The following is a 26,136-nucleotide window of genomic DNA, read 5'->3' as shown; positions in this document are numbered from 1 at the left end:
CATTCCGCTCTAAAGCATAATATGCTAACCACTAGTCTACGCTGTTGGTTCATTAATATTCTCTATTTTAAATCCAAATACCTCTTCAGATATTTTTATAAGAACAAATCTGAAAGATTGAGCAAATGTGGCAGCCAATCAATCTGAGTATTTGAGGAAGTTCATTATCGCTCAGGTTAATATGGGCACTATCCTAATGAAACCAATGATTTTCCACTATAATATATAAAATATTTAAATCAAATCTCGATATCTCAAACCAGTAAGTGTAACATAAATATAAATATGTATATTACTTAAAATGGCAGAAAAACCGACTGTGAAAGTAAAATTCAACTTATTGCACTCATTGCTCAGTTATGAAGTTATGTGTGATTGACTCCCAAGAGTCAGTTATAATATGAATATAAATTTGTGTAAATATATATGTATGTTTATGTACATATATACATACGTAAAAAATGTATGAACACGGAATATGTATTATTTTACAATATATGTACGTATGTAATAGAGTGCTATTGGACATTCAATCAATTTAAAACATTGGTTCAAACGAATGTAATCGCCTTAAAATATCACTATTCAAAAGGTTTTGAATGTTTTTAATTCATATACATATGTATGTAGATAAAATGTGTAATTCCAGTAATAGCGAAACGATTCAAATGGAAAAATGTTGCACATATTCAGAGAAATGTAGAAATACGATAAATAGCAAATGAAATAGACGAGTGTATGAATATATCAAAACTAGAGTGCTTGCAATAAATAACATTCAGGTTGGATGAAAATCTAATGGTAAGTTCAAGTAATTGTATACACATTTTTCGAAAAAGTTGAGCGAGTTAAGAGATTGGAATATTAGATGAGATTTGAATAAATTAAGTGCTAAAATGGTACTCAAGACGGTGTAAAAGGACTTTGAGATGGATTAGTGTTGCTCAGAACAAAGAGGAATGGATGTACATACATATATTGGAATAGACTTACATCCAATTAAAAAGAGCATGATCAAACGAACGTATGAAGATTTAATTGTATAAGAAAACTAATGGTTTTACCAAATGGGTAGTCTATTTAATATTCATTTTGGTCGTTTAAATACATATGTAGATGAGAATATAAAATTTTATTAGTAGAGAAAATATCTTAGTAAAATATATGTATGTCTAAATATTTCTTCGTTCGTCTATTTACTCGTAAAATACATATCATTTATAAAATATAATATGTACCTATTGATATATTGAACATCAGTTGTTTACGTTAAGATTTTCTGAAATTGAATCGAATGGGACAAAGGATCAAAAGTTGGATTTATTTAACATAAATAATAAATGATTATATGTATGTATGTAAAAATATTATTACAAGAATTTTCACGACGTAATGCGTAATGCCTCCTAATACTCTTACAGGCTCAAAAAGCTCGCATAAAACTTTTCCCTGGATGGAAACAAGCGGCGAAAATATTTCCAAGGGTCACCTTGCTAAGTCTCCCGAAAGGAAACTTCGAGATCAAAGATTATCTGTGTCAGTAAATGCTCCCAAATAGCAAGTCCGGCGCAATATACGACACGCAAAAGCGAGAAAAATCGGACGGGGGAAATTTTCCAACGGCCCGAATAGGTAATTAAAAACAACCGACGAAAGTCGAGCTTATCGCAGGTGAGCTTTTGAGCGGTGAAAAATCGTAAAACTCGTCGGATTTTAGGGAGAGGCGATGGGAAAAGCTGGTACACGAGAAGAAGTGTAAAAGCCGCGTGAATATTTAATAAACATCCAAAGTGGATGATGGCCGGAAAATGACGTAAAAATCCAAAAAAAAAACGACATGCTTTTTCGGGCCTTCGTCAAACTACAGAGCCCCGCTAAAACGAATTGACGCTTATATACGAGTGAGGATGACCCTTTTTTTAATAAACGCGACATAAAGAAGGTTGGGATATATTTTTTTAAATTTTTAAAGCTTTTTTTGATCGACAATACTCTTCAACTCATATTATCGCTTGGTATAAGGGGAAGAGGGCATATTAAGTGTAAAGAAATGAATTTGTTTTCACTTCATTCAAATCATTTGATTCACAATAAAAATAGAAAATTCAAAATTTTGATAAGCCATATATTTCAAAATTTGAGATATTTAAATCAAAGTTTTGAGCCTGAAAAGGACTACCATCTACATACATAACATCATCAAAAACCTTTTACTATTATAAAGTTGAAATTGTTCAACATTATAAGATGTACTAAACAACGGCGTGTAAGTTCGTAGCGGGTTGAATCTGGTAATTAATATCTCTAAATGAGTTATTCCAAAGTCGATACTAGGGATTGCAATACCGGTTTACCAGCAAATTCTCAAAATTTCACCATCGGTAAATACCAGAAGCTTTTTATCGCGAATTAAGTACATATACAGACATATAATTGTATAACTGTACATAAAAAATCGATGCGAATGGCCTATTGTGGATTATGTTGTCTGAAATTTGTTTATTTTTACGCTATTTCAAATTGATGAATTCACCGGAAAAAAGACCAGCCAATTCTTAATAAATGTGATTGGACGGTTGTTTAATTTAATATGATCGAAACTTTACATAAATATGATTGGTTTAAAAAAAAAAATTGTATTATTATAATTGACTTTAATGGATTTATATGGTATTATTCACCTGACATTTATTTTTAGTTATTTATGATTCAATCTAGGTTAAGGTTTTTAGGAAAAGTATTTATTAAATATGACGATGAGTTGGAATCCCTAGCCGATACCCCCTTAAATCGCCTTTTTGTATCCGGAAAGGGTAGTGCTATCTAATTTTATCAGCACCCTCGACCCATTTTCAAGATGAAATTGACAAATATACAAGACATGGGTACTTTTTTTACTAACCTCTTCTTATTAATAGAACATATATGTACGTAGGATGTTAATTTTGAGACTTAAGATAAATACGTATAAAAGTGACGTTTGGAAAAGTGATATTTGGAAAAATTGTTGAGATAAGTTGGCGAAAGTATTCTATGTAGATGAAGCTGTATAGTTTTTCCACGAACAAAATTTTCATTGAACTGAAAGAGCATTTGATTATAAATTAAATTATGCATGAACATCAGTGACGTAAAATTTATTTAAAAACCTTCAGCGTGGAAAATACGGTGATATTCAAAATTAAAACAAAATTAAGCTCGTAAAAAACATAATTTTCAACGTGGGGCAAAATCGAGTTGGCAATCGTTAAAGGCGAAAGATTTATCAGTAGACGACAGCACAAATAAGGCGAAAAATGAGAGGAGCACAAGGGTATAAAGAACGACAAGACGGAGGGATCAGAGATAGAAGGGGAGGTGGGGGTGGGAGAGTGTATTAAAAGTGGGGCAAAACAGGACGTAAAATATTCTGGGCGAGATAATTTCGAGAGGCCGGGAAAAAGACGGGGAACGCCCAGTTTATAAGCCACGAGGAGAGAAAGCGACCCGTAAACTTAAAAATTAATACCCGGTCGCTGAATCGGTATTTAAAAATTTATCAGCGAGCGGCAATATAAGGGCGAATTTACATAATGGCGGTAACAACTTGAATGGGTCATTACAACGCCGCTATTAGCAGTAAAATGGCGCCACAACATACCGTGGCGTGTTTTATTAAAAAAATAAAAATATATAAAGACACCCTCTAAGTTCCGAGACAGATTTTCCGAAGTCGAAAATTAGCCGATGGGACAACGTCGCGTGAAATATGTGTTTGACGACGTTACGTTATTAATTCTGTGAAATTTCGATCGCTTCTTCACCATAATATTGCTTGTAAAATATAATAACAATAAATAATAAAAAAAAATAGATTGCTCACATTATTTTTATTTTGTCTGTGTGTAAACGAAGTATCGATAAATAAATATAATAATTATGTTGAAATTTTGACTGATGTACATATATGTACATACATAGATATCTATATATTTATATATACGAGTATGTACATAGGGCTTCCAAGCCGGTTTAACTCTCCCTCACCGAAGTGGGGTATGTATGTATGTAAGTGCCCCATTTTTACGTTTTTCCTAATAACTATGTATGTGGTTTTCAAAGCTATACACCCTATATTTCTTGTATTCCTAGAATGAACTACAAGAAATTTATTTTAATAGATTTTGTATGATTTAGAAAAGGGGTACATCGTAGAAATACATTTAAAAATTTCTACGTTCCAAAGTATCATTTAAGGGCGGCATTTAGCGATAAGTCATGTTTTTGACTGTTCACTTGCATATTCTTGTTGATCGATGAATTAATGCGAGACAACGAGACAGCTATATTTTCGTAAGCTATTGTTTTCGTCGCTTTTGGCGCGTGGCTATTGAGTCATGCAGTCGCCTGTTGGCCTTATCTATGTGCGTTTGTACATATATCGATACTTGTCTTTATTTTTAAATACAAAAATAGTCAAAAACAAGCTATAGGATTAAAACTTTTTTTATTTTAATGTATAAAATGATTAATAAGATATATATTGAACCCATTTGTATTGAGAAAACCTGTATTTTGATTAAAAAATACTGGGGTCTTACTCGACCCGAGTTCGGGACACTCGTCCGATCTCGACTTTCCGTCCATCAAAGGTTAAACCGCAACCGAAAAGCCGGATTTTTGACCATTTATTTTTGGCTCGATCAACCGGCTTTTTAAGGTTTTAATTAACGTTTTTTTCTTCAAAACTAACAATTATGAATTTCAAATTTCAATGAAAGATCAAAATAAATGTGCATATCCAAATATTCTTCGGGAATAGGCGTATATTTCTTTGAACACCAAAAAAAGGTACAGCACTTAGCGGTGGCTTTGAGATGTAGTAATGGACTAAGACTTGGCAATAAACCAATAAAATATTATTTAATATTGTTTGAATAACCTTCACAAAGCCTTTCAGAATTTCGGCTAATTGGGTTTTCCATAATTTGTAGTTTTTGCGCGTTCAGGTATAAAAGTAAAGAAAACGTTATCGTAAGCTGTTATGAATTCGTTGCTGTTTTAAGCTAAAACTAATATGTAAAAATAACTTTGAAAGATGGAAATATTTCATAGTTCATACAAATACATCTCAGCAGTGTTCTTATTCACGATTTCACGATTGCGGTTTATTTTTTTAATATATTCTTAATAGAAGCTTATTTAAATCATTTGAATATTTGTGCGTATTCCGGATCTGTCATTTTAGGGCTGTGATATATAATACAAATTTTATTATTTGTAATATTTGTAATAATAATATATAATAATGATCTACTTCATAATGTTTATAACTCAATTTAATTTATAAGCAATATTTTTTTTGCATAACATAATGTATATTTATAATTTTTTTTTACGATATAAAATTTAAAACTTAAAAAAAATCTTAATTTTCAGAAACCGGTGAAAGCCGGTCAACCGGCTTTTTATTTGTAAAAAAACCGAAAACCGGCTTTTTCCTTTGGGCGGTTTTTTGGAACCCCTAGGTCTGACTGCTAGGCCTTCTAAAATATATACGTAAATAAATAAATAAAATATTGAAATTGTTAGTCTAAAGTTGAAAATTTAATAATTGAAGACTTGCATTACCGAAAAAACATGCAAGCATTCAATAAAATACTGGTTGTTTTACCCGGCTTCACTCAGTATTTGTAATATAAGCAGCGTAAACATTTCTTTGTTTTTTTTATCAAATTTATTTGAGTCTCTTTCGAAATTATATATTAGATGTGTACGTATTTGGAGTGTTTATATACATAGATTGGATAAATAGCGAGTGTTACAAAACGGATTATCTCTCTATTTACCAGTAAGTTGCAATTAATTGAAATACCAAGTAAGTTGGATTAGTTCTTATTACGGTTATTTTTCTTTACAGAACTGCAAAACTTTAAGGAAACAAACTTTAAATGCGAATGTTTTACTTCAGACATTGCTTGAATATGCTCTTGAAGCTTTTTTTTCCTTTTTCGATTTTAAACGTAGCTACTTCAACATTTTCACTATCTGTCATAGAGAGAAGTGACATTGAGAAAGGTTGCATACATTTTATGAAAACGACTCAATGTCAAGTGAAAAAGGACAATGATTAGTAAATAGTACAGACTTTGGGAGTGCCAATATTTTGTAAGCAGCTTTCTAAAAAAAATATCGTAAGCAAGTTCTGTCAGAATAGATCAAATCTATAATCGACCCTTCTTACATATGTACATAGATCTATAAATTTAGATTCTATGACAAAATCACTAATAACCATACTAACACACTTGTGAAGAGTCTCGGTGATTACAACGAAATATCTATACCCGTCAGGTATAAGCACAGATTACCTAAACACAATCTGCTTTAGGTCATCGAATTTAGAGACTATTTAATTAATATTGTGTATTGCATGTATTATAAGCATTTATAAGGATTGTAAAAAGGTTTTTGAGCTCTTTTTCCTATTATGCTGTACATTAACATTAGAATAATATGATTACTAACAAAATTAAATTAAAATTGTAAAATAGAACATGATCAGTAGATCAGTAGCTATCAAAATAGATATAAGATCTGTTGTGAACATAATTTCGTAATAATAAAAAGCATTTAAAAATCAAAATAGATCTATAAATTTGAATAGATTTGATCATTGAACTAAATTTGTAGAGTAAATCGTAAACAGATCGATCATGTAGAAATACATAGACCTGATATAGACAAAATACGAAATAATTCAGCCATATAGTGTCTGTAAAAAGGATATATTTTCATTTTTTCATGCACCGTGCATCTGTATCAAGCCTTCGCGTGTATTTTTCATGCGCGTTCGCGTTTGAATGCGTCTTGTGTAATTGCGCCTTTGTGCGACGACAAGCAAAAGCCCTCTCTCTATTTTTTTTTCCAGCTGAAAACAAGACATGCCTAATGAGGTATGCCGAGCTGTCGAATACGCGAAACGATGCATATCTCATTTGCTTCCACGTACCTACGTATAAAGTGTCCTCGAAGATACACACCCTCGTAGTGAGCGCCGGGCTGTGTAAAATAGTTATATTGGGAAAGCGTGGAGAAAACCAAGTGAAAATACTGAGTCGTATTTACAGTGTAGGTTCCCGCTTAGATTTCATCGTATTTGGGGTAAAATGATACGCGCACTGTAATAGAATCGGATTAATTGTGTCGACGAAGGGGCGAAGTTTAGCCGTTAATGAGACGCAGCCCCCGCAACTAAGTGGAAATTACAATTATACGTCATTTCAGTTGTTGTTGACTTGTTGTAACGTATAATTATGTACTTGTCAGATGAAAGGGAGAGGGCGGCCGCCCTGGGGCGCTCGGATTACTAGGGCCCTTGTTAAACGGGACGAACGAATACTCGCACAACGCCAGAACATTCTGGGCTTGCTCTGTAAAATTAGACGTTTTCAAAAATAATATCTACGTGATAATAATAATGATGGTTTACGAAAATATCGTGATAGTCCCGAGGCGGAATTCTTTTCAAAAATGATGATAATAGTACGTCACTGGCGTGGAGAATGGAGGATTAATGCGAGAGAAGTTGGGTTACAGATTGGGCTACAAGTTGCGGAACGACTTCGAAAATTGAACTTGTAATTTATATGCCTTTGGATTTTATATATGTAAGTTATAGCTAAGTTGCCCGGCGTTGCTCGGGAGGATGAAATATCATGACATAGTACATAGTATACTAAATATGGTGGTTCTAAATTGAAAACTGAAGACTTACTTATGCATTAATGTTTTCGTAGTATGATATGTAAAATGTTTGAGACTATATTGAGTAAATTTAAAATCTTGGGTCAAACAAGGATAATTTAAGAAACAAAAGAATCATTGGTGCTCAAAATGATATTATTTTGTATATGTATTTAAGCAAAGGCTTTAAAGAACCATAAACATGTACATATTGATACTTTTGATTATGACAATACAGATTTGTTAAATGATTATTGCATCAATGTATTGCAAAAAACATATATAAATAATTAAAAATAAAAAAGTCAGAACCAAAACGGCCCTGAAAAATAAATTTCCTTACTAAAAAAATGAAAATTTAAAAATAATATATAAAGTATAAAATTTCGAGATACATAGAAAATAAAGTGTTTTTATTTATTTTCATGCTAATTTTCTATTCCTAAAATGGTGAAGAATAATAATTGTGAAAATTAGCTAAGCCAAGAGTCTAACATCATGTTTCTTCTCTATAAATATAAATATATAAGAATAATATCCTCGTATATAAAATTTCGGGATTGCTTGTGTAAACGCAAACGAAGGTAGTATGATCATTGTAGATTTATTTTTAATGTACAATATCAGAGTGTTGTCAATTAATTGAACATTTGAATTTTAAATTTTTATTGTTTTATTTACTCTTATGCGTTTTATATTATATTTAAAAAAATTTTGCTGAAATATGTAATTATTAATATTATTTTTTTGTTTATTATTATAATTGTAATCTACGATATTATTATTATTATTATTTATTGCTATCGACTATTATTATTACATATTAATTGTGCCTACTACTGTTATGAATATTATTTTTACATCTTTTTTTTTTGTTGTTATTTTTATTAATATCTAAAATAAAATTTCTTGTCTATATGTGAAATTTTTTATAAATGGTTTATCTTTGAAATAATTATATTTTATTATTATTTACATTTTATTAAAAATGTAAATTTGCCAAAATAAATAAATATCATATTTGTGTTTTATGTAATGTTTTTTGAAGAAAGCAAAAAAACAGTATTCATTTATTTCCGTTCAATATATTTTATAAGTATTTTGTTACTTAAATTTTGTGCTTATTTTGCATCCCTAAAAGAATTTCAAAGAAATTAATTAAGCCTCGAATCTTTGAATGTCTATCTGAAGACATGTTCAAATGAAACTTTTGGTTATTGTTACTCTTGATTATAAGTTTATGTATAACATCTACATACATATATATATAAAATTGAATGTCTGTTTGTTTGTATGTCTGTCTCGTATAGGCTCCTAAACCACTCAACTGATTACGATGGAACTTTCAGGATTTGTTGTATGCATGTCCGAGAAGCTTACTTTGAAAAAAAAATGGGGAAGAACCTCTTAATAATAATATTTATGGTTGCAAACCACGCGGTTGCATGGTCATTTCGATTGAATTTTGACTGTTTGAATTTCAGCATGATGACATGTACATCGAAATGTCAGAAATTACAGATGACATTTCGATGTACATTGATGATGTCAATTCTTAAAATTGAGTTTTATCTTTCTGGAAAATTTAAAATGGCAAAAGCCGAGACAAAAGTATGAAATGAGCATGCAACGAAATGAGCATGTGGCCACGTTGTTTGCAACCATTTGTAGCGCAGCGCTTATTCTGGCATTGCAACACATACTGGTTTCAGCTAGTAGGTACATATATATGTATATTATATGGTTGGTAAATGGGTTTTGGGAAAATGTCAACGGAATAAATACAATGAAAATGAAAATTGCATAATCTCAAGAATGAAACTCATTTAGTTTCTGTAAAAATTTAATTGAATGGTTTTTCGTCTTCAGTTTAGATTTGGCAAATCAAAGGCCGCTGACGCAATAATAAGTTGCTCCGTAACTTACGGCCCACCCTGTCTAAGGTTGGAATTGTATACGATAAATGACGTTAATTAATTTAAAGCGATGGGCCGTCGGAAAATTTTCGTTTTTGAAGTCGGCAGGCATTCAATTACAACAAAATAAAATAATAATCACCGGTCGCGATTAATGGGGGAGCGGGGGTGAGATCGTCGTGGGATGAGGGGCGAGGAATTCGTCGAAATTCGAAAGCCCCGAAGGCTGTGTAAAATTACCCGGGGACCACCCCGCTAATAGACTAAGCTCATTACGCGTAATCCCGCCGAGAAGCCTTATTAATGACGAATTCGCAGAGAGCACTTTGAGAACCGCTCGTTTCCCATTTAAACGCCCACAGAATTACACTTGTTCGTTTTCTGTGCGAATTTTCCAAAGGGAAGTGGGACGCCGCGCCGCGCTTTCCCTCCATTGCGGTCAAGCAACAGGCTTTGCGTGTGACAGCCAACTTTATATTATGTTGAATTATAATGTAAATGTTACATGCCGTAATATTCATTAGGGATATTTAAAATGTGCTATATTTTTAATTAAAAAGAGAAAAAAACGCAACTCGAATTTATGGCAAGGCCGCCTTATAATGAATAGACAAAGTACAAAGCAAAATATGTATTATACAGTAATGTTGCATCAAACGATTGCTAAACGAAGTTAATTTATAATACAATCAGATTGAATTCAAAGCTAGCGAAATAAAGACAAAATCCTTTATTGTTTTATAGTACAAGCTTTAGATGAATTTTATTAATTAATAAGGCGAGTGATAATATAATACCTTCTCACAATACATAAAATAATAAGTAAATTTTGGAAATTATACATGAAAGGCGCAAGTATTATATAATATCTAATTCATCATAAAATTTCAAGTAAAATATCCTTATTTGGAATTAAATTTATCTTTAATTGGAATTAAATATAACGTAAATTTAGTGTGATGAAAAGTTGTTCCGTTGGACAAATTAAGGTTATTGTACAATGAAAATAATTATTTTTAATGCACAATAAGAGATTTAAACGACAAGAAATGTGTAGTTTTAAATGATTTAAAGATGCAACATAAATTTATAGGAAACGATACGATATTTATTGGATTTTACTACAAATGTACATATAATATGTGGTAATATTTTGGATCATATAGATATATGTTTTTATCAAATTGATATTTTGTACTATATTAAGACAATTTTTTTATTATTGATTTATCGACAAACATTTGAGTCCTTAGACAAATGAATCGTAATTAGGGAAGTACTCGAATAGTATCCAAAAGAATGCGAAAAAACTACAAATAAATATTTAAAATAAGTTGAAATAGGATTGATAAGTTCAAAGATTACTCTGAAGTTGCTTGCCTAAGAGCAATTTACTTTTGTAATCTTTCGCAATGTTGAGATCATATTGAAATATAATAATATAAGAGTCTCTAAATAGACACGGTCGTGTGTGAATCATTTTAGATTAATGTTTGTCATATTTGTAGAGCAAGATCGATTAAATTGGAATATAATTGTTTAGTTACATATGTAAAGCAGTTTACGATTATGATAAGAGGTTGAAAAAGTCTTCTCGAGACAGTCGAAAGCACTCAAATCTAAGCAATCCTTTAGATTTTAAGCTATAGGTATAATGCGACTGTAAAAATAAAATTAAGGTCAACATCGATTGGCAGGTACAACAATAAGTTGCCGATTGGGATCGCCGTTACATCTGCGATTTGTAAGGATGCCAGGACTCTCCTCCACAAAAGACGAAATGAGAAGAAAACGTCGACTTCTCCAGAGTAGGTGAATACAGAGGGAAAGATGGGACGAGAGCGAGAGTAGAAGAGTAGGAGGAGGAGAGATACAGGCAGAGGACCGACCACGTTGTTGCACAATGTGTCCCCTGGTGGCTTTGAGTAGCACAATGAATCGCTCGGGAACCTGCTTCGGAGAGATTCAAAAGAAATATCTTATCTCGCATGATGGTGCATTAATATAATTAATGGAATCGAAAACTCTCGGTGAAAGCAAGCGCGATCAACACGCGTCGCTCCCCTATTTAAAGATTCTCCCTTTTTCAAAGGTGGAAAAAAACACATCTGGTCGGTGTTCTGGCGCGTGTGTATCCTGTTAACCGATCCCGAAAAAAGGAGTTCGTTTACACAGCCATATTGTAAATAGAGCCGCACGTGAAAGCTTGTTGACATGTCGCCGTCAAACTGTTCCCGCTTTTTTTTTTCTTCTTCAAAGGAATATTTCGGTACCAATATTTGTACTAAAATGTATACACAACAGTAAACGTACACTTCCGGTTGAGGGTGTTAAGTCTAATACGATTTGTTATTATGTGTGTATATTGGGTCACAATTGGTTAAGCGATTGTATACCAGTTGTGTGTTCAAATCTCGGCCAAGATGAAAATTTTACTTGATTTTATCGACAACTAGTTGAAGTGCTCAAGTATTGCTCAGGAGGAAGAATTCCATACAGGTCTTAGTTTAAGCACTTCAGTGCTCTATTAATACAGTTTAGCAAACTTGGTGATTCTAAATTAAAAATATTCAAATTTATACGGCTTAAATGTGGTTGCTTTCAACATCTGTCAGCGGAATAAGGTTAGACTATTTTGAGATTACAAATTTGATGGTTCAATATTGAAAACAGTAGATTTATCTGCATGATTATAAAACCCAGATCTCCAATCAGGATTTTTCAGTTTTATCTGATAGTATTTGTTGAGATAGTTCCGTACTAAGGAGTTCCGTACTAAGGAGTTCCGAATTAATTGGAGTGCCAAAATCAAAAATCTTTTTAGCCATTCCAATTCTAGAAGGCAAACAAAAAACTACTGGGGATAAAACCTTTCCTAAGACAACTTGACTACATGATAAATAGTAAAAACTTTTGACACTAGGCGATACAATGAAAATTTTAACTAGCTGCATAGTTCAGTCGCTAGCATGTAAAGCTTTTAACCAGATGGTCACGGGTTAAATCCCTGCCCTGGCCAAGCCTTGAATATTGTCAAACTCTGATATAAAACGATCGAGCTGGAGTCACAAATATCCAAGTCTGACCAGCAGCACTACAGAAAATACTCAGAATAAATTCTTTTCAATCGAGGTCGATTGGGATCGAACCCGGCGTCCTCTCGGCGCTAAACGAAAGCCTAACCACCGAGCCATACAGCTGGATATGTATAAAATAATAATAAAAATTAAGTACGATATTTAAATACATTTTTATTATACATATATACATATACATGTACATATTAGATATGGGAGAACTTGGGATTTTTATGTTTTGATAAAACATCAGAAGGTATCGAAGAGTGTGTGAGTATGTCTTCAAAAGACGAATTTTATTATAATGTTCAATACTACATTTGTAAAGATGGCGTTTCTTTTGGCTTTCAGTCAAAAACGGCGAGGGCTGGTGCTTTCAGCTGCAAAATTAAATGGCGAACAAAAGATTCCGAGGGCTATAATAGATAAAATAACTCGACGCCAACGACAAAGGGGATTATATTATCGGGATACTCATAATCCGCGGTGAACGGGGGTAGGAAGCACACTAGAAACTACGGGACTACCCTCTCTTTCTCCATGACTTTGTCCCTTTGCTGCCGAAATGAAGCCAGAGGAATTTTCAATGAGCCCGCCCGTGCACACTGAGGACGATGGATTGGCATAAGTTTAATCGCACAATGAAAATCTTATTATAATACGAAATATGGAAGGTACACAATTTTGCATAAATATACGCATGTACATATACATAAGTCAATTTCGTATAAAGCAAATAGATTTCGCTGTCAAATATATTGCATACCAAATCGATACTCAGGTTTCATATGTACATATGTACATTGGATTGGGAATTTTTACGAAAGTGTATATTTTTCTGTAAACTTTATTGATTTACCTTCGTCCACAGATCCGTTTAGTACCACCCTCAAAAACAGAGCAAAAGTTATCCGATACGAGAGTTATTTATTATACAATTTATACAAATAACCGTTCGATGTTCAAAGCGTATGTAAATACGCGCCGAACGTTTCCTTTAAAGTTAAGAGCTTTCGAGACGAAATTCCGAGATAGTAAACTCGTTTGATACTCACCGATTTTGCTGTTTGCGCTGAAATCGTATCAGGATACTGGATCAAAGCCTGGTACGAGCCTGAAAACAAATAAATTCATCGATGAGTACATATACACATTCATAACATGATGAAAAGTGATTAAATGTAATACACTTCTCGTCCGATTCGACGGACGAGGTTTGAATTGGATAATAATCAGAATAAATGAAGAACTATGTACATACGTATGTTTCAGATTTTTTACAGATATTAAAATAGTAGAGTGTATGTTTTACTTCATTGCCCTGTATCTTTATTTTGTGAACATATGTACCTACATATATATAATTTAAATAAAAAATAGTTTGATTTTTTGTTTGTGAAAACCTGTTACTTTGTTAATCATATTGCTATCCTGTCTTAAACGGAGTTCCCCAAGGTTCAGTTTTAGGCCCAATTCTTTTTTCATTTTTTTTATTAATGTATTAAACTGTATCGTCCTGCCAATACAGATGGTAACAATTGTCTGCAAAAAGATTTAGACACCAATACGTGGTCAAAAGCTTAACTTTTAAATTCTAAATGTCAAGAAATGTTCTGTATTGCACTTAGGTAGTAAAAATCCAAGTTTTTTCTAGAAAATAGACAGTAATTTGTGACCAATTTGATCTACATACATACATAAGAATCATTACTAGAGGGATTTTTATAATTCTTCTTTTCCAATATTTTTTGTAATGTATGTTTTTGTTTTCTTTTATTTAATTATTATGATACTGTTCCGGATTTTTTTTTATCTTTTGGAATTGAATTTGGAATTTTTTATCATGTGTTTTCTTTTATCTTATTATTGTTATGAATATTTTTGTTTTTCTTTTATTATATATATAAATCCTACCCCGTAGATCTTCCGATTTCATAAATTGGCAAAAGATTTGTCTCTAACTACTACAGGTCTGTCAGCCATATTAACTTTGAAAGAATAGAATGAATTGACAATGAGTCACCTGGCCAACTTGCTATCATAGTTACAAAGCGTAATTCCCACTCTATTCATTTAATACAAATATTATTACTAAACAAGAGACTAGGCGAACTATTTCAACACGCACCCCCACGAATAGACGCAGTTCCACGCGTAACAAATTAAGCGTAACAACGGTTAATTGGCACGTGCGAACGAGCGTAATCGACCCGGTGGGCAAACAACCGGTAATAGTCAAATTCGAGCGAGTAGTAACGAAACGGTAATCGGATATTGAGGATGTTTACCATCCACTATTTATTTACCGAGGAGTACAGGTGTATTTGAAGATACCCGTTTGTGTTCGTACACGAGCGGATGGGGGCGAAACTAGCAACAGGGTAAACACAGACGCACACAATTATGTCAGTTGATAAACAAACTGCGTGCTGTGTGATACCAAATTAAATAATTCATAAATCTTATGACGCCTCTGTGTTTATTCTGGGTACATCCCTAAGCGTGGAACTGTGGATGTGTGCAATGGTGTTCGAAATGTTTGTGTAACTTAGGGTTTGGTTGGTTTTTGAAATGAAATTAGTATTAAGCGTCGATATCCTGATTTTTGGATAGAAAGGTCCCAAATCTTAATAGACGGGAAGAACTGTAAGCCGTTTCTATTATTATATTAATGTACTTATGTGATACAGTCGAATTGTATTTTTAGTTGTAATATATTCCAACTGGCGTTTTAGGTCATTCAAATTCGGATACAATTCAACTAGTAAATTAAATATCTACAAACGCAAATACACTTTCAACAATGTGCACCAGTTGTAATATAACAGTCGAGTTTTGACAGCTCTGATTTTTTTTACAAATGCTTTAGAATTCGATAATGCGTTAATATTTGATAGATTTTATAAATAAAGGTGATGCGAAACGTACATATTACCGATAGCTTTAAGAATGTGTTCAAAACAAAAATGTGACTTTCCAACTCAATTCACTAGTCAAATGATGTTTTCACGAAAACCTTACCTCTCCATCTTACTTGGTACCAACCTATAGTTGAACTGTATTTTCAGTTGTAATATATTTCGACCAGTTGGAATGTAATTCGCCATATGAATAAACTTATGTGGGTTAGACGGAATATATACCAACTAGTCAAAATATATTGCAACTGAAGATACACTTCATCTATAACGGTAGTTGGTATCAGGTTAGATGGAATATATTCCAACTAGTCAACATACATATATTACACAGCTAGAAGGATACACTTCAACTGTAAAATATGCACTGATTAACTTCCACGGAAAAAATATTATTTGATAGTAATTATACATCTTCGCCGGATATTTTAGTATTTGGTTCAAAAAAGGAACACAATTTCGCGGACATTTGTCCTTTGAAAGTTCAAAGACGAGTGTGACGGATGTGCAAAAGCCCAGACCGTTTTTCACACCGGATGCGATCATTTCAACGGTTTTTCAGCGAATCGAAACAACGGATGTGCGTTTTAAATTCATACCTTTTACGAGCGGTCCATTGTGCTCTCAGCGGACGCAAATAGAACACTCGAAATAGCAAAAAATAAATTTAAATCAGCCGCAATCCCTGTTTGGATTGAAGTTAGAATGGATTTTTAGCATTAAAGCTTTGCTTCGATTCCACAAAGTTGAATTTTAAGCCGACAGTTTAAGAGCCGCTGGTTTGAATTATATGAGTCTGCTCGTAAAACGTTCCTTGTAGTTGTGAAGACGTCTGCACAGGCGTCAAGGATTAATAAATACAAAATAAATGCATTTCCTTGCGCCACGTTCCGATCCTTCGATATATGAATTGTACATATGTACAATTCTCGCCGAGTCGAGTCTCCGATTGCATTAAATCGGAATAAAAGTATATTTTGCAAAAGAAAACGGCGTACTGCCTTTGGATGCACATTATTTAAATGCATTCCACGGAGACATCGCGGAACGATATCCTTTTGATAGTTTTAATAAGGATTTGCGTCGCAGTTTCGCCAGAGGATACGTAATTAGATTGAGCTACCTCACTTTGTGCGCGCTCGCTTACTTTTCTTTTGATGCAATTTCTTGCTAGATTTATCAGCATAAATTTAAAACAATTGTATAATTTAATAAACGCAAAGCAAACGATTTCTCTACAGCTGGGTAACATGCAAATAATTGTGAGTGAAAATCTTGAGAAATACTCGACTAAACTGGCATCGCTGCATTCACTATCGCCTACATCATTCTGTACGACTTTCATCTGCTGTATTCCTTGCAATTGCTTTTATTAAGACTTCTTTGCTATTTTTTGCATCCCTTTAAGCACCTTTCGAGAATGATGTTTATATTTTTTTTTTAATTCATTGAAAAACATAAATCCAATTTAAATATTTACAACATAATACTTCTTTTTAAAGTATTGCGGCAATTTAAATCTTTCCATGATTCTCTATATCGAATACAAAAATTGGAATTATATAATGTAGTGTTTATTTCTTGCCTCATTTTTAATTACAAGCAACCTCTTGAGTTGTTTAAAATTTTTGAACACCTTATATGTATGAGTAAATTTATGTGAAAATGTCGGCTTTGAATATAAAAAAAAAAATTAGAAATCAATTCATAAATATTAATAACTTAATTTTAAAAGGGTCTTATCCATTCAAACACAAATTGAGGTAAACATTTTAAAAATATTATAAAAACTGTACATTTACATAAACGGTAAATGGTTTCTTATTATTTATTTTGATAAGAATTAAATTTCACCGAACTCAAATAAATCATAGACTCAGTTGATATTTAAAATTCCAAAATAAATACAGATTGAAAATAAAACAGAAAACCTCCGACAAGATGTATCACAAATTGATTGATTATTATTTTAGAATATGTACATAGATTTATGAGTTTGTGAAGTACAATATAATAACAGTTCAAAAAAATATTCATTTAAAAGCTCAATGGAATTATTTTGATGAAGCTTTTTAAAGAATATAATTATTTTATGTTTAAAATTTCCATATAAAGTGAGAGCCTTAAAACACTTAAAGCCTTGTGCAAATCATTTGTCATAGAAAGTACTTTATATAAGTATATTTATTACATTAAAACACACACACACACACACACACACACACACACACAACTACAAACCTCAGCCATACAACATATTATATGGGTATTTTTTTATTTTGTAGAGTGCCTTAAATCTAATTTGGCGACTTAGGCCCGCCTCAATAACGAGGTAATATTTCGTATCCCTCCCCCACCCATCTTTCCTACTTTCAAACGAATGAACGTCTGGAAATTCATTGACTACCATTCCTCGGTCGGTATAAGTTTCAGATTATTTTCGTTTAACCGGCCCCGTAAATTATTACACCTGAACGGAAAATAAATCGCCCCCACTCGCGCCGAGCAATACATTTCCGCCCGAAAAACAAATCACTTTTTTTGATTTCATCTATATACATATACACATACGAGTAGGTATACGTCCTGCTTTCGCACGAGATCGATATTTTGATTGCCATCCGCATCTTTGTTTGCCTTTCCGGTGTACTTTCATTTTCCGACTCAGCGGATTTCCCAGCGCGAGGAAAGCTCGCAGTTGCGACGCCGCTGCGAGATTTCCGCGATTATCCAAAGTACATTAATAAATTGAATCCTGGCTATCCGTGAATGCAATTCAGTATCGGATACTATTCATTACAAACACTAATAAACTAATTGCATCTGTAGGTACCTGATTTTCAATTCTTCTTTATTCTGAGGAACATTTAATTCACCCATCTAAACCTACACACTCTTCTGCGTTAACCTATCTCATCTGCATCTTCTTGGGTACCATTCGAGCACTTTTCTAGTCCATTATTCTAACTGCACTATCATTTCAATCTTCTCAATTGCTTTACGTTAACAGCTACTAAAGCCATATCTCTCATTCATGTTATTCGATTTTTTTCTATCCTTTTTTTTACCAAACATTTCCATGAATGCATTAAAACTTTATGAAATATTTTGCCATTCAATGCTCAAGTTTTGTGAAACAGATGTATGTATCACTTTTATAAATTATATTAATCTTTAATCCCTCAGTAAGCATAAGCAAATCTTCGTTTACATATGTACACGTTAGTTTATTCATATATTGTAATCTTGTTTTTGTTTTCTTGACAAAATTTTGACATTTATTACCAGAGTTTTAAATCGTTCAAAACCATTCTTCTTCAGCATTCATTTGCACTACTACATATGTACGTCTTTTGACTTTTTCATTCTTCTAGCTATTAAAATTTTATCTAAATATTGTTCTACCATCCAGTGTAAAATAAGTATTCTTTGTTATCATTTTCTTCTTGGATATTATTCGAGCATATCCATTGTCAATCTGCTATCTGCATAATTTTGTCTAATAAATTATTAAATACAATTCAATAATTCAATCATAATACGAAGTTATTATGAAACGACTTTCGTTCTATTTTAAGCCTACATATTTTACTTTCTGTCTTTCTTCTTCATAAGTTTGAATTACGGATCTCAAATACATATATTATCTATTCGAATACTTTTTTTACAATTTTTTTATTATTTAAAATCTACAGCACTTTTGATTCTATTTGACGTACCAGATAAGAATTATCTTAAAATTTTAATAATATCTCAATCTAACTAAAATTTAATACAAATAATTTAAAATTCGATATTCGATATTCGAATATTTGGTAACCCTAGTTTCAACCCCATCTCTTGATTTTCTGTTTCTCATTTCTAGACATGATGATTTGCCTCAAGTATTATACATATATACAACTATTATTTAGTGTAATATAATGTTTATTATACATGCTTTATTGGTATGTATGAATATATATATATAATATGTATGTTAAATAATATTTTTTACTATTACAGTTCAGCTGTCTCAGTCTGTGTGGGTATACATGTAAAATAATTAAACTGGCGAGCGTTTAATAATGCAGGATACTGTTTGGTTAAGCAAGATATTCGTTTCGTCGGAATCAGAACAATACTTAGCGAAACGTATTAAACAGCGGAGATAAGAGGCGCTGTTCGTTGCTCGGCAGCGCCATTAACCTTTTCACCGCTTATCCGAATAAAATATGCATTTAGAAAAAAATTATATGCCGAAGCAGCAAACCGAGCGTAGTCTCGAAGAAAGAGAGAGAGAGAGAGAGAGAGCGGGAGTTTCCTCTTCCTCCGTTCCGTTTAAGTATAACAAATCTCTGAATATTCAAAATCTTTGTATCTCTTAAGCCGGGATTAATATTCTTCGGTATAATCCGGACCGTACTTTTTGGTCGGGGTTCAAATCCCGATGTGCTGTTGCAAACCCCGGTTGTTTGTACGAAACTCCCCTTCCCGGCATCCCGGTATCCCGACGAAAGTGTATTATTAATCCGGGAGCAACGTAGGCAACTTTACCATCTTAGATGGAGATCGAAAGGAACGTGCCATAATCGAATTATCAGTATTTATTATTTGTATTTTGGAGGATTCGCGACCGATGTAAATATTTGAACGCGGGTCGGCGCCAGTCCGGAACATGACAACGTGGCGAATTCGAGAATGAAAATTTAATTTGATTGATTGGAAGAGTGGTCGAGAAAAGATTTTCCATCCATTAACCCTCCCTCACCGAAGTGGGGTATGCAAGTGCCCCAATTTTTACATTTTTCGTAATAACTATGTGGTTTTCAAAACTATACACCCAATATTTCTTGAATTCCTAGAATTAACAACAAGAAATTTATTTTAATGGATTTTGTATGATTTAGAAGAGGGGTACATCGTAAAAAAATACATTTATACATTTCTACGTTCCAAAGTATGATTTAAAGGCGGTAGCGATAAGTCATGTTTTTGACTGTTCGCTTGCATCTTTTGTTGATCGATGGATTAATGCGAGAGAACTGGAGAAAACTGGAGAATACGAAACCTCGATTTTGTCGATTTAAAATAGATATTATCTGGTCGAGGCGCAACTGTCGAATTCACTCCATATATGTATATATTGATATACATATATTCAATATATACATATTCGTATATATTGTTCAATATATACATATTCGTATACAATATATACATATTCGTATACATGCTCGTGTTGATTCTGAATTGGTTTATAATGAGGTTCGTTCAATTGACTGGCGCCAAATGTACCTCATGAATACTGGTGATGCTGTTGAATATTTGTATTATACACTTTATAATATTTTTGACAGTCATGTTCCTCGGTTCATCAGTTATCCTAATTCGGAACAACATCGGCGGGTATTTCCGCCGTGGTTTGGGTGCAAACTTATAGCTGATGTTCGTGCAAAATGGTTGTCTCATAGAAGATGGAAACGTAGCCAATCATTTTGTGACTATGAGAAATTCCGGACTCTTAGGAAGATCGTGAAACGTGGTGTGAGTGAGCGATATACTGTCTATCTTAATGAGATGGAGAGTGCTATTGCGGTTAATCCTAACCACTTTTTCAGATTTATTAAGAGTAAGCATATTTCACATGGTCTTGAGCATTCATTCTCATTTGGTAATAAAAGTTTTGACGGTCCTGAGATCGCCAATGCTTTTGCTTCATTTTTTAGCTCTGTCTTTGACCAGAGAAAACCATCCCTTAATGCTAGTTTGGCTTCACAAATTGGTACTGAGGGTGTCGGTATAGACATTCCGCGGGTAACGCTGGGAGATGTTAGGATGGCTATTATGAAGCTGAAGGGGTCTGTTGGGCCTGACGGTGTGCCCCCTGACGTATTAAAGGTATGCTGTAATTCGCTTTTAGAGCCTCTTCAGTTTATTTTTAACCTTATTCTTGCTTCTGGTAATTATCCTGAAAAATGGAAATTATCTAGAGTCATTCCTATTCATAAGAGTGGCTCTAAAAATGAGGTTGAAAATTATAGACCTATTGCTATTATCTCGGCTATTCCCAAAATTTTTGACATCATCCTTCACCGTTTGATTCTTGCGCAGTTTAAAAGATTATTGTGTGATGAGCAACATGGTTTTACACCCTGTCGTTCCACTACCACTAATCTCGCCTGCTTCACACATTTGATCATGTCTAAAGTTGACGTTGGTCAGCAAGTTGATGTAGCCTACTTTGACTTTCGTAAAGCCTTTGATCAAGTCAATAATGACGCTCTTTTGATCAGGTTAGCTGAAGTGGGTTTTTCAACGCGTCTTCTTAAACTCTTTGCTTCTTATCTTAGTGATAGGAAGCAATTTGTTAGATATGGTCTTTATGAATCTCCTTCATTTTTTACTCGATCTGGTGTTACTCAGGGGTCCACTTTAGGCCCATTACTATTTACAATTCTTATTAATAACCTCCCTAGAGTTTTATGTAATGCATCATGTCTCTTGTTTGCTGACGACGTTAAATTATTTTTTGCTGTCAAGGATGAGAGGCAAGCCTCTCTCCTTCAAGCTGATATTAACGCTGTCTTGGAGTTCAGTTCTAGTTTAGGCCTTGAACTTAATTTAAACAAATGTGCAATTATGAGCTATGGACGTGCACATTCACTCTATTGTCACGGATATTCCATTAGATCCGTCTTGTTGAAGCGTGTGGAATCTATTGTCGATTTGGGTATCACTTTTGATCCTCAGCTCACCTTTCACAACCATATCAAAAAAGTCGCTGACGTTTCCTTTCGTCGACTTGGATTTGTTTTGAGATATGCAAGATTATTCTCCAATCCTTTGTCTTCTCGCTTGCTTTTCAATTCGCTTGTGAGAAGTAAGCTAGAGTATAATGCGATTGTGTGGAATCCGCATGAAGCAAATTACTCTCTGATGATTGAGAAAGTGCAAAAAGCATTTCTTCGTTTCCTATATAGGAAAGAATATGGGTATTACCCATATCTCTACCCCACTCCTTTCCTTTTGGGCATGCTTGGGTATAATTCCCTTGAACTTCGGAGAAACTTCTCATTAATTCGTTTCGTTCTCCTGCTCTTACGTGGTAATACGTCATGCCCGTTGTTGCTGGAGCAGTTGGGGCTTTATGTCCCTATTCACTATGTGCGTGGTAGACATCATCATTTGCTGGCTGTACCTCCTGCCCGCACAGTCCTTTTTCGAATGGCTCCTATTCCATGAGCTATCCGACTTCTTAATGAAATCGTTGCTACCGAGACTGAATGTGATATTTTCCACCTTAGTGAGCGTAAATTGTCGGAAATTACTCTAACCCATTTATCTGGTAGTCTGCGCTCATCATTGTTTTCATGATTGATTGTGATTTATGAGTGAAATTTTGATTAACTCTCTTCCATTTGGGCCTTACAGGGATGTTTTGTATTTGTAGTTGTTTCTTACATATTTATTGAAACTGGCTGTAGGTGCAAGGCATTCCTTATGCTATATTTTATTTGATATTTTTACTTTATCTGTTATTATAAATGCTATTTTTTATGTATGTAGATGTATTTATGTTTATGTTTAATTGTTATTTTGTTTTTTTTCTTTTTTGTGTTATATTTTTTGACCATTGTGGCGCTTTAGGAATTCCTGTTATGCCACAGTGGTCTGTTTAAAATAAATAAATAAATATATTGTCGCATTCACTCAATATATACATTCACTCAATATATGTAAATATATATCGAAGAAAGGAACGGCAACAAAATCCAGCCCTCTTAAGACGAAAAAATCAGAAGTTTTTTCACAATAATATGAAATAATTAAAAATTAAACCGTGACGAATTTAAATTCTCACACAATAGATTAAATAAAAATAAAAATATTATCAAAAAATGTTTGATTTAAAATTAATATTATATCAAGTTAGAGAATCCATTGTGAGCATTCATCAAATATCAAAAGTTCTTCGCAACAAACCCGATTTTTTTTAATTCGCGCCATAAATTTAAGTCGCCCCTACAAAAGACACAGCAAAATAAGTTTTCCACGGTCAAACTTGCACCATTGGAGTTTCCACTCCTATTTTCCCGTCAGGTTTTCCTACTCTAGCCGCGACGGAAGCGGTGAGGCGTCGACGATACGGTTCAACTTTCACCGGAAGCGATCGGCACACGTTAGGTTAACCGGCACAAGCTGCCAACTTCCTGCGGAGATTACCTGCGAAAGTTTCCCCATCCTCTGAGCTTATCCGCTCCGAACTTACCCCGTTCGAATCAATATCCAAAACGTTTACCATATCAATCGCACACTATGTACCTACAGCGCCCACAACCACCCACTAACCGTTATTATTATTTTTAATACTCGATCTATTATAACTTGTATACAATTTGGGAGCAAAGTTATTTCGAAATTTGCAAGACACACTTGCTCTGATTTACCGGGGTCTTGGGGCTTGCAAGTGGAGTTCGGTTATGAGCAAACTCATATTTTCCTCTCCTACGGTTATGAGCAAACTCCTCGCTCATATTTTCTGACAATAGAGCTTCTATGAGAATCATACAGTGTGTCCAGATAGCATGTGGTGCTTTCTTTTTGATCAATGCTTTAAGACCTGCTTTGTATGTGGTGGTTTCTTTTTGATCAATGCTTTAAGACCTGCTTTGTATGTGGTGCTTTCTTTTTGATCAATGCTTTAAGACCTGCTTTGTGTCCGGACATTGAGTGAGCTCCATCGGTACACAGTCCAATTATAATTGTATGTCGTTCACAACGCAATTATTTCACTTTATGTCGTTTTCTTCAACAAAACTGTCTATTATATTAAAATTTTCAATGAATGTGGTCTTCCCAAGAATGTGTTTGCAAAATAATATATCTTCTAATATATTATTATCCGCGACATATCGAACATATGCAATTAAATGGGCATCTTTAGCTAAAACAGAGCGTATGCAAAGGCGCAATTTTTAAAATCTTCTTCTCCGGATATTTTTTTATAGGAATTAAATGTATATATAAAAATAAACATTCATGCATTGAATTTTAACTGTTAAGCTACGATATGAAGTTTTATTTATTTGTAGATATTATGGTATGAAAATTATTTTTTTATTAAAAAGTTTTGGCGCCTCCCCTGGCAATAGTCCGCGCCTCCCAGTTTGGAAACCGCTGCGCTAGAGTTAACGATCTCGCCATTTCCTCGTTCGATACTGAATCAATATCTAGACAGAGCATTGCAGGATAAAGTGAGTGAATTTTGTATTAATCTTTAATTATAACCACAATTTTATATCACTTTACTTAGTTATCACCTACGCCCATTTTTTAACAATCTTTCTGTCAGGCTACGACTCACTGATGCTACATACATTCTAATTTAAGCTCCTGGATGGTTTCCTTGATTATTCCGATTCACTGAGTAAGGTTGGTTTCAGGATCCCAGTTAGGTATTTTAGACACGTTGCACTATTTTCACTTAATCCTTTCAAAACCAATGCCCTAAAATATTCATATCTACAGCGTGTTTATCGTATGCTTAACGGGGAGCCGAATGTGGTTGATCTATTCGGTATTTCCTTACATCAATTGAGGACTGCCAAAAGGAGAGTCTCGATTGATTGATCCATTTCTATTTCTATTGTATATTCTTTATCCAATTATATTATATCACTTTATGTTTAACTATGCATTGTCCTATTTAATCATATTTTAGTTTTTATTCTTTTATTTTTCATTTGTTTGTCTATATGTACTACATATATTATGTATTTTGTAAAAATCTATAATTGGGCTCAGATGTTATTTTGTTATATTTATTCTTTATTTTTATTAATTTCTACATCTAAGGCCTGTTGATTTTTCAATAAATAAATAAATCACTGATATCATACATATATGTCTGATGGCACAAGCTTCATTGGATTAAGTCATATATGTACATATGTGTGTACATAAATATGTAAATCACTTTTTGATGGACTTTCATACAATATAATAATACAACTTTGACTAAATTTATGTGCTGTATTTATAATACGGAAGTTATAAAAGTGAGGTTTGCTAATTGGAATAATTGGTGGGTTAAGTTGGCGAAAGCTCTATCCATTCCAGACGAGGCTTACATAAGTCGAATAGTTGGCGCGATATGAAACGTTACAACAATTTGATATATTTAATTGAATGCTATAAATTAACTTTCCCTTCGCCCCTCCGGTGATATTTGCCGGCAAAGTTTCGCGCGTTTGGAGCTTTCGGTGCGGGGTGGGCTTTCGCAACTTTATCATTTCGACGAAGACGCCCGAGGAGAGCTTTGCCAAATCTTGCCGAAGAATTTCGAATTTCAATATTTCATTTCACGAAACCTCACACGCAAATGAACCTTTTACAATTTAAAACTTTCCACTTCGACGTAAACTTACGCACACACTTTACACATATTACATTATACTCGTACCTATACAACAACACCTTTTACACACATACATTTGTATATCGCACTGCACTGGAGAC

The 26,136-nt window shown here is 33.4% G+C and overlaps 1 protein-coding gene across 11 annotated transcripts in view; it reads right to left on the bottom strand.

Moving 5' to 3' along the window:
* heph (polypyrimidine tract-binding protein 1 heph) overlaps window positions 1–26,136 on the bottom strand; it is a 386,050-nt gene that overhangs the window by 19,736 nt on the left and 340,178 nt on the right. For all 11 annotated transcript variants that reach the window (XM_077429072.1, XM_077429073.1, XM_077429082.1 and 8 more), the window contains one exon: window positions 13,774–13,832. In XM_077429072.1, coding sequence (XP_077285198.1) covers window positions 13,774–13,832 — 59 coding nt within the window. The remainder of the gene's footprint in view (window positions 1–13,773; window positions 13,833–26,136) is intronic.

This window comes from Arctopsyche grandis, chromosome 4, assembly GCF_051622035.1.
Source record: "Arctopsyche grandis isolate Sample6627 chromosome 4, ASM5162203v2, whole genome shotgun sequence".
In the NCBI taxonomy this organism is placed as follows: domain Eukaryota; kingdom Metazoa; phylum Arthropoda; class Insecta; order Trichoptera; family Hydropsychidae; genus Arctopsyche; species Arctopsyche grandis.
Note: the sequence above shows the minus strand (reverse complement) of the source record. Positions and strands in the feature narration are given on the sequence as shown.